This window comes from Carassius auratus, chromosome 4, assembly GCF_003368295.1.
Source record: "Carassius auratus strain Wakin chromosome 4, ASM336829v1, whole genome shotgun sequence".
Lineage (NCBI taxonomy): Eukaryota > Metazoa > Chordata > Actinopteri > Cypriniformes > Cyprinidae > Carassius > Carassius auratus.
This window is the reverse complement of record NC_039246.1, coordinates 15,207,069-15,218,068: the sequence shown is the minus strand read 5'-3', so window position 1 is coordinate 15,218,068 and position 11,000 is coordinate 15,207,069. Positions and strand designations below refer to the sequence as shown.

The 11,000-nt window shown below is 41.0% G+C and overlaps 1 protein-coding gene across 1 annotated transcript; it reads left to right on the top strand.

The window, feature by feature from the left end:
* Positions 1 to 2,206: 2,206 nt before the first annotated feature.
* LOC113060281 (probable G protein-coupled receptor 85) lies at positions 2,207 to 6,310 on the top strand. Its single transcript, XM_026229174.1, has 2 exons — positions 2,207 to 2,298; positions 3,416 to 6,310. Exon 2 carries the CDS (start codon positions 3,575 to 3,577, stop codon positions 4,706 to 4,708), a length of 1,134 nt encoding a protein of 377 aa, XP_026084959.1. The 5' UTR covers positions 2,207 to 2,298; positions 3,416 to 3,574; the 3' UTR covers positions 4,709 to 6,310.
* The last annotated feature ends 4,690 nt before the right edge of the window (positions 6,311 to 11,000 follow it).

Here is an 11,000-nt window from a genome sequence, read left to right as displayed (position 1 = left end):
TTGTCATCCAATAGAGAAACAATATATTATTGTGATGCTGACGTCGAGTCTTTACTTTCCAATGGCTCGTCCAAGCTCTTGAATACTAATAAGCAAACCTTTCCCATAGTAGGTTTTGTAAAATCAGGAAAATCCGCGAGATCACATGACGCGTCGTCATTGCTCTTGCGCTTCCCTCCTCACAGGCGACCAACAACATGGCTCCCAAAGACCAAAACTCACTCGTGATGCTCTGCTTTTTGCTCCTGACGCTCGTCCAGACCGCCGAGGCGTTTGACGGAGGAGACGCGGCGGCTTTGCTGCTGGGCGCGACAGTGACGCTCGTGGGGGTCTGCGCGTGTCTGGGCTGGTATGCGCGCAGGCGAAACGGCCAGTTTTAATGACTGTCTGCTGACCAAGGCCTCATACGGAAATGTGACTCAGTGCGTAAAGACTGCCAGTCCTTTATACTGAAAATAATTGGAAATGCGCGCAAAGGAAGGACCAGTATAATATATGCTATGGATAATATGAGCTATTGTTTGTATTCTTTGACGCATTATCCTTATTATGAGGGACACTGAACACTTCCTGTCTCTGTGCACCATGTGGGAAACTTCTACAACAGTATTAGCATTAAAAGCCCATTAGGTTATTACTGCATGACAAAAAGACCACAAGATCACATGCAGACGTTATCTGACACATTTCTATGGACTTGGACATACGGTGGACTTGATGTTGGTCTCCTGCCATGCTACAATCACTGCAAGACAATCCGCTTCCAGTTTCAACACTGTGATAAAAGCACTAAATTGTTAAATGGCTACTGCTTTTTCTGTCTGTATAAGGCATTGTCACTGACAGTGTGCTTTACAGAAGGAGGGCGATGCTTGCTTTGTGTGCTTATGTTAATATATTTTGTGAGCCTTATGTGCCTTTTGTTTTCAAGTAGGAGACTATATCTGTTGCAAACTGATGGACCATGTTTGAAGTCATATGCATTAAAATTCTTTTCACTTGAACAAATAAGAAAAACTCATTTTAATTAGGTGTGGAAACAAGTTGTTTGTCTTTTTTTGTGTGCAATCTGTACACTTGGATATACAATTTGTACAGTAGGCATCAAGTCATTCCTTCTGTGTAATTTCATTAGTAAAATAAAAAAATAAGTTACATTTATTTTCAAAAGTTATGGCACAGTCACTTTTCAGGGAAAACATTCACAAAAATACATTTGTTAGCTTCTAAATAATAAAGTAACAGCAGACTTTAGAATTAAGTGCAATGAGTCTGAAACACATGATTGTCAAAGACTTGTGGATCATGTTAAGATGCTAGGCTACTTGTCCATAGTTAGGATAGAACTGTTTACATGAAGGCATTTTAACACACATCAAAGCAACTTACATTGCACACAAGGTTTGCATTTTTTTTTTCAATCGTTGGTTACTGAATCCAGGACAGCGGTGTTAATATTACATTCTACTGTTTGAACTACAGAAACTTTAGCACTAAAGTCAGGACTAGCTGGTAAAAGGTTGTTGCACTCATCTTACATTTTATCTGCTTTAGCATACATATATTTTTAATTATACATACTAAAGTGTTCAAACAATACCTTTGGGTTCACTCTCCAGTGCCAACTATGCAATAGAATGAGACACCTTGGTCTTTATTCAGGGCAATGATGTGCATCACACACAATGGCCATGTTAATTATTTATGTTAAGTAAATTTATCCCGTGCTGCTGAACCATATGTAATATAGGCACATAGACACAATGGATGAAATGATACTCCAATAAGTTAAGTTCAAGTCCAAAATCTTGTTTGTTAAACATAGAATAAATACAATGTATAAATAAGAAAACAGGATTGGCTTTACAATAAATATATAATTTTCCATTTGTTTATTTATGTGCATGTGATAGACAGACAGATAGATAGATAGATAGATATTGCAGTGCATAAGAAATACATGTATAAAGTGACATAGGCTATGTACTGCACTACTGACATAATACATATACAGTATATACAGTAAACATTTATTATAACACATACGACGGCACATATGACAGTAGTACACTCTAATAAAGGGCGAAAGGGATCCGTGATGCTGCTGCACCCATCAGTGCAGATGATGCTGCTGGTCGGATCACAAATAGTGCCAGTGCGCATGCGCCGCCCGCACCGTTTACTGTATAATCACAGTGGGGGAAAAAGAGCAGGCAACAAAACTAAAGCTTTTTTTACGACAAAGTGACTGCTGCCATGTAAATATCCGCCAGGGAAACAAAGGGGGACTTTCAACAGGTATGTTTTTAAATGATATTTTTTATAGCGCTGTCTCTGTTGATCTCGATATTTGCATGCATGTACTTGAAGGAATTGCTGTGCCTATAATGGACGCTCAGCCATCCAGAAATCATTCCGATTTAAAAAAATTAAATAAAATAGATCGTGTGTGTACTGAAATCATACGCAAACACCCTAAAGATCCGGTATCTGTTGCTTATTTTGATACAACGCACTGAAAACGTTTTCAATGGTGGATATTTTGTAAAAATGCAACTGGAGACACAAAGGTTTATTATTTTATTATATAGGGAAAGGCTCTTCGTGCGTTTAGTATAAAAGAAACGGCAGGCTATTATATAGAGTCGATTTATAGACGCAATCTATTGTTTGTTTATTTATTTTTACTCGAATTAGTCATCATACCAATACTAATAAACAATAAATCTAGGTTAGAGGGGGGATAAAACTGGAATGTAATTCTAAAGCTCGTGTTTTTTTCTCCCCGCAAATTAATTGAATGAAATTGTGTTGTTGCACTGAACGTATAAGCTATATATTTAAAATATAACATGATGCATTTCTTCATATTCCTTTATACAGTAAATCATATGAGGATTCATGACTGATTCTGCCCAGTATCATGATAAACAGAGGGAATGAACACGGTCAGATTCTGCAGGATCTTTGGGTGTGATCAACAGCTTTTCTTGCTGCATTTCGACAAATGTTCCTTTCGGGTGTAGCGGATAGCAATCATTCGCTTTCAAGTCTTTTTCCATCATAGCACCAATGAATATGCCTCTAGACGAATGTCTAGCCATGATGATGAGCATCTTGTCGACTGCATTCTCTATCTTTGCCATTATTTATTTAATTTGCTTTGGAAAAAGGGGAGATGTTGGGGGTGGGGGTCTGTTATTTTAGCCAGGATTTATGTCAGTGTCCAATGCCGAATCCTTGTGCTGAATTAAGCAACTGTATGAGCTCGGCTCAGACGGCATACCGTTGCAGCCGCAATTTCGTATGCAATTAGAAAAGCAATGTGAATGACAAAAGAAATGAGCGATGCAACGCAAAGCCCCCCAGTTTGTTTTGTGTGAGCGAATCCTAATGGGTGGATCATGTTTTTCAGGGATCCTTTTAGGTGTGATGAGACAAAGGAACAAAGGATGCCTTAGAAGACAGGCAGCGACCAACAAGGCTGGAACCTGCTTCAAAGCACACCAGATGGATCTATCGCTCCACGCTCCAATCAGATCATGATACTTGGCTAAAGCTTTAAGCGTTCTCTATGATCCCTTCTCCATCTATGGCGAACTACAGCCATGCAGGGGACCACAACATCTTGCAGAATGTCTCTCCGCTCGCCACTTTCCTTAAACTGACCTCCCTGGGTTTCATCATCGGTGTTGGCGTGGTCGGAAACCTCCTGATCTCCATCCTGCTGGTCAAAGACAAGAGCCTTCATCGAGCGCCCTACTACTTCCTGCTGGACCTCTGCGCTTCGGACATCCTCCGCTCAGCCATCTGCTTCCCCTTCGTCTTTACCTCAGTCAAGAATGGCTCAGCCTGGACGTATGGCACGCTGACCTGCAAAGTGATCGCCTTCTTGGGCGTGCTCTCCTGTTTCCACACTGCTTTCATGCTGTTCTGCGTTAGCGTGACGCGGTACCTCGCCATCGCCCACCACCGCTTTTACACCAAGCGGCTGACCTTCTGGACATGCCTGGCCGTCATATGCATGGTGTGGACGCTGTCGGTAGCCATGGCGTTCCCTCCGGTGCTGGACGTGGGGACGTACTCTTTCATCCGTGAGGAGGACCAGTGCACCTTCCAGCACCGCTCCTTCCGTGCTAATGACTCATTGGGCTTCATGCTGCTCCTTGCACTCATCCTCCTGGCCACCCAGCTTGTCTACCTCAAGCTCATATTTTTCGTCCACGACCGCCGAAAGATGAAGCCGGTGCAGTTTGTGCCCGCCGTCAGCCAGAACTGGACCTTCCACGGCCCGGGGGCGAGCGGTCAGGCTGCAGCGAACTGGCTGGCGGGCTTCGGCCGGGGCCCCACTCCTCCGACCCTGCTGGGAATCCGGCAGAACACTAATGCGGCGGGCCGCAGGCGTCTGCTGGTGCTGGACGAGTTTAAGACAGAAAAGAGGATAAGCAGGATGTTCTACATCATTACCTTCTTTTTCCTGAGCCTGTGGGGACCCTACCTGGTAGCCTGCTACTGGAGGGTGTTCGCACGAGGCCCAGTGATCCCGGGAGGTTACCTGACGGCAGCTGTGTGGATGAGCTTTGCCCAGGCGGGAGTCAACCCCTTCATCTGCATCTTCTCCAACCGGGAGCTCCGGAGATGCTTCAGCACCACGCTCCTCTACTGCAGAAAATCCAGGTTACCGAGGGAACCCTACTGTGTTATATGAAGGTTCAGTGGCGTTTCTTGTTTCTCCGATGTGGTTTATGTTTGGATGCCCTGGATGATCAGGGATGTGTTCAATTGTACAGCTCTCTCCTCCTCATCCTTCTCCCATTCCCCTCGCTCCCCTTTTGAGGCCTGTAGTTGAACCGTCTGAATGGAATATGATGACGAACAGACAAAGGACACGTCCCGCGTTTATGTTCTAGTAAACAGCTGATGCGAAAGGCCATTTGAAACCCAACACGCAAAAAAAAAAAAAAAAAGAAGAAGAAGAAAAAACTGAAAAAAGAAACATGGAAAAAATGGAAAGAAAAGAATAAACGGATACGTCAAGAAGGGACTGGCCTTTGCTTTGGATATCTGGAAGACTTTGGAAAGGGTGTAAAGAAATCAAACTGTTACCCTAAGGAATCACTGGAATTTGTGTCTAAAAAGTTGCACTAACGAGAAGACCCGAAGATGCTTTTTTTGCGCCGTCACATTGCAAGGATGTCTTGTTTTTCCCAAACTGAAATACGAATGCTTTAATCTGCAACAGACTTCTCTTTCACTGTAAGTAAACAAAACATGTGGGGTGACTAACTGTTGGAATACACCTTCACAAGAGGATAAATTGGTTTAAATGTAAGTGATATCTTTTTTTCCTTTTAGGGTGGGGTTAGGGCGGGCTGGTGGGTGGGTCTTAAAAGGGAGGGTACTGTCGTGTGGTTTCCGAAATTGCAACTTAAATTATTTCCTGTAGTTTTATTATCCATATGGTATGTCTCTGTTGTCTGGCAATGTTATTTTCTTATCTCATTTTTCTAAGTCTAAAAACTACTGTTTGAATTTTAAAACGTTGCTCTTGAGAACCTTGTACTTAAACTGACAGTGGAGAACCAGTTATGCTAAGTTCAGTGTGGCATATCCATGTACCCGAACATGCCAATTTTGTTACAGATACCACTCCAGCTGTTCTTGCCTTAATGGTTCTGGTGTATTTTTCATGTTTTCATTTGCAAGGTGAGGGTTGCTTTTGAAATAAACTCCTCTAAAATGTCTCCTTGAGGCATATCGGGATGCTTTCCACATCAGGGTGAAGTGCATGTTCATTTGAAACACGGTATCCACCATCACTACCACAGGTACAGCCCGTGCACCGACAGCCCATTTCTTACCCTGTAACATTTGCTAAACCCCAGCGAGTGCGCAGAGCACAGGGAGCATGTGTGTGTGGACGTCTGTGCGTGAGTGTGTGTGTGTGTGCTTGGCGAACAGCTGTCATGTCAAGACCAGAGCCTTAGTCTGAAATCTTGCACAATTTGTAAAAAATGTAATAGGAAAAACAAAAAACATTGTATTTAAGGCACAGAGTCTTGTTTCTACTTTCCCAACATTTGCTCTCTACTAATTGTTTTGATTAACTTACTTTTTTCTCTTGTGGCCATTTTAATATTTATTCTGTATTCTTTTTGTATATTATAGGTAGATAGTGTGTAAGTTTGTGAGTCTTTCATTTTGAAGTCCCGAATGTGAGTACTGTTTAAGTTAGGACTGCAATTGCTGAAAGTTAACTGTGTAATCTGTTGCTTACATTTTTGAAAATAAAATTTTACATTTTGCAAAACCTGTTCTTGCTATTTACTCTAAAAAGCACCAGCTTGGTCCCACGCTTGGTTTAGCAGGCCCAAATCGAAATGAAAGCTCAATTAGCGGGGAAAACATGTATAAATATTGACCAAGGCAGGCTAACTAGCTTATCTTTGCTATTAATGAGTGCTTCACATTGAACTGTCATGATTAGTCTCTCGCTAATATGTTTCCGTGGCCTGTTTGTGTTCCTGTTTAATTACTGTAAAAACGTCCTCTTGTCTCCTCTCTGATATTACTCTCCAAAACATGGCTCACTTTAGCCATTATGTGCTTTTTGCTTTGTCACTTTACCTCTTCATCTTTTCTATTTCTGGCTAATTTTGGACTGTGTGAAGTTTGTTTGGATGCCACTTTTCCCTTGTGAGTGCTTCTGAAAGTGATGAATTATCTCTGCATTCTGCGATAGAACACAACAACAGAGTTTTCCTCAGTTAAAAGTACCATTTTCGTTGGGTATTTCGAGCTGACCTGAAAAATGCTTCAAGTGGGCATGCATTTGCTGCAACATCACCCAGTTATGATCTGAGGGGTGTCATTAATATCACCGGGAAGTTCTTCATTTAACTGCAGCCTTCGTCCAAATCCATTTAGGTTTTGTAGGCGACCAGGGATGCTTTCATTTGAGTCCATTAGCCCTTAAGTAATAGGACACTGGTTAAAACAGATCCTGCCAAATATTTCACCAGCCTCAATTGAAAGCCTTGGATTTTATGTAAACACCCATAGAAATTTTGACAAATGTGGGGCGCTGTACATCTAAATTAGGAATGGAGGTTCCAGAGCGAAGCCTGATGCAATTATACTGTCATTGTAGCTGTAGTTTCCTTTGTAAAGGTCACCATTGTCTTATAACCTCATGTCAAAATTATATCATCAAAAGTGTCAAGTATGACAAAGTTTAGGACCCATTTGGGGCATTTTCAGTCTCTATGATTCATGTCTTCGAGGTTAATGTCATATTTGATCGTGCCAATTAAATTACACAATTTTCTATGGGATTGATGCTAATATATACAGTGGAGAAAATATTTATTTGATCCCCTGCTGATTCTGTAATTTATATGGTAGGTTTACTTTAATGGACAGAGACAGAATACCAACCAAAAAAATAAGAAAAAACACATTATATATATAGGTTAGAGATTGATTTGCATTTCAGTGAGTGAAATTATTATTTGATCCCCTACCAACCAGCAAGAATTCTGGCTTCCACAGATTGGTTATGTATACATGTGGAACACATATTAGTCCTGAGCAGCTAAGTCCTTAGCCATCTTCAAGAATCGGTTTAAAACACATCTCTTCCATCTTTATTTGACCCTCTAACTTTAGCACTCACTATTCTAATTCTATTCTTTAAAAAAAATCTAACTAAGATTACACGCCCTTGCTACATGTACTGTGTTAAGCTAACTGAGACTTGTTACAGCACTTATATATCATTGCTCTTTTTGTTGTTTTTGATTGCTTCCACTGTCCTCATTTGTAAGTCGCTTTGGATAAAAGCATCTGCTAAATGAATAAATGTAATGTAATCTTCCATTCCAACGTCTCCCACCACCATGAGCAAGACCAAAGAGCTGTCAAAGGATGTCAGAGACAAGATTGTAGATCTACACAAGGCTTGAATGGGCTACAAGACCATCAGCAAGAAGCTTGGTGAGGAGACAACTGTTGGTGTGATTATTTGGAAATGGAAGAAATATAAAACAACAATCAAGTCGCCCTCGGTCTGGAGCTCTGTGCAAGATCTTGTCTCATGGGGTAAGGATGATCAGGAGAAAAGTGAGGGATCAGCCCCGAACTACACGGGAGGAGCTTGTTAAGGATCTTAAGGCAGTTGGGACCACAGTCACCAAGCAAACTATTGGTAACACACTGCACCACAATGGACTGAAATCCTGCTCGAGAAGACACATGTACAGGCCTGTTTAAAGTTTGCCAAAGAACATCTAAATGATTCAGAGAAGGCTTGGGAGAAAGAGCTGTGGTTAGAGGTTGAGCTCTTTGGCATTAACTTGACTCACTGTGTTTGAAGGGAAAGAAATGCTGACTATGAGCCCAAGTACACCATCTCTACAGTCAAGCACAGAGGTGGAAACATTATGCCTTGGGGCCTGTTTTAAGTGTACAGGACGACTTCACCGCATTGAGGGGCAAATGGACGGGGCCATGTACTGTAAAATATTGGACGAGAATGTCCTTCCCTCAGCCAGAACACTGAAGATGGGTCATGGATAAGTCTTCAAGGATTGCAATGACCCGAAACATATCCCGAAGGCATCAAAGGAGTGGCTCAAAAAGAAGCACATTAAGGTCACGGAGCCGCCTAGCCAGTCTCCAAACCTCAATCTTATAGAAAATCTGTGGAGGGAGCTGAAACTTAAAGTTGCCAAATGACAGCCAAAAAACCTTAAGGATTGAGGGAGGATCTATAAAGAGGAGTGGATCAAATTAGATCTCCTAAGATGTGTGCAAACCTGTTGAGCAACTACAAAAAACAAGGGTTTCTAAACATAGTGCTAAGTCATGTTTTGCTTGGGTATCAAATAGTGAAATGCAAATCGGTTTCTAACCTATATAATGTGTGTTTTTTTATTTTTTGGGACTTTTTGTTGCTATTTTGTTTCTATATGTTAAAATAAACCTACCTTAAAAAATACAGACCCTTCATTTTTTTGTAAGTGGGCAAACTTACAAAATCAGCAGGGGGTCAAATAAATATTTTCCCCACTGTAACATTATGTTCTTTTCTGTACACATTTTGATAAATTTGTTCCTAGCAAATCCCTTGCTCACTAATAAGCTCAGTGAATGTAAATTCTTTAAACTGACTATTTTAAAGAATTTGGTTTGTTTGTTTATTCCTTGTCTAAAACATGACCAATGAAATGCAAGAAATGCCGAGATTCATTAACCAGTGTCATTGTAAAAATACATTATCCACAGACATATTTGCAACCCATTAATTCTGCAACCAAAAGTGTTTAATAATGGGGGATTATAGAGGTAATGTAAAATAGTATTCAGCAGGTCATGTGATGTAAACATGGCAACCACCATGTGTGTAACACAACAAGACCATTAGACCATATACAGTATGACTTATGTGAGTGAGTGTACAAACATGTTTATTCACTGTTTATTTTTTGTTAAATGTTAAACCAAAATTATTTAGTGCACTTTGAATGTAAATGAAAATTATGATGAGCTTAACAGAACCCTCTTACTTTTCATATGATGCCCACTTTTCACAAATCCAATCAATTGCAAATTACCCCTATTTTTCTCACTGAATATTCAAATTCCTTCAGAAATACATAACATTATAAAAGTAAAATGGCTTGCAAATGCTTTTATGTTTAACTCATTGTTCATGGGCGGAATGCAACAATGCACTACAAGATGAGAATCCTGTGTGCATCAAAAAAAAAAAAAATTCTACAATTTCTTCTTTGCCAAGAACATGATGTATTCTTCATCTAGACTTACAATTACATTAGATGACATTTTACAGCCTTCCACAGCAGAACAACTGCCAATTATAGTCTTTGACTAAGCTTCCGCAGATTGGCTTTTTTCTATTACTGCCTTTAGCATCTAATAAACCTCAAATAGACTTGTGAGAGTCACGCAGTCCATAACATGGCTGACCAGCGAGGCTGCTTTAATGTATGCAGTGGGCAGAGTACCCTCCTGTAGCATGCTGATGTACTGCGACAGCTTTATGCACGTGTGTTTTGTCAGTGCATTACCCAATGTGTGTGAGACAGGTGAAGCGGAGTGGATGGGGAAGGGCCGAAGGGGGGGAAGTTCATTACTGCACTGTTAGCTCAAGCTGTAAAGCACGATTGGGGCCACAAGGTCCCCGTTTCTCTCAGCATCCCTGGTGAAATATCACAGGGCCAGCTAACAGTTATCAATGTTTCAGGAGACGCCTGGTGCTGTCGAAGCAGAGCTGGAACTGCAGGGGTTTATTGTAGCTTTCGAGGGGGCAAAGAACTCCTCGAATGTAGCGCCTGCAGATCGATACCTAAAGTGAACAATAATGGAGAAGTCATTGTGTTCGTTGTTAAATTTGTGCCCTGCAAACAAAATTGACTCAATGCTAACTACAGCAGAGGGGTTCAGTGTTGTGGTTTCAATCAATCCACATTCTGTATTATAAAAACGCAAATATTAGCATTAATATTGTTAAATCTGAATCGTGGCGCTTTTCTGATAACAAACTACTCTGTTTGCATGACACACTTCACTTTCAATAGAAATTTTGAATGTGCCAAGCAGGGTTTCTACATGAAAACCGCTGCATCATGAGCAAGTTTGTTGACAAGCTGTCCAGAAAAAAACCCTGTCTGCTTTAGTCTGATGATGTCTGGATGGGCTTCGAATGCCCTTTATCTGGATGAAAAAAATGCATGGCAGAGTGCAACATGGAGGTGCTTGAATGAAAGGCCAATAAAAATCAAGATGATGATGGCTGTTCCCTTGGGACCCGCTACGTTGCTGTATTTATCGTCATTCTCATTCCTGTAACGGCCCAACATAAGTATGTGTGCATGACTAGATCCTTGTCTCAAAAAGCCTGCATACTTAGTTTTATCTGCCTGGCTTTGAAAAGTATATCCTCTGCTTTAAATAATAACTGATTAAATAGCGGGATA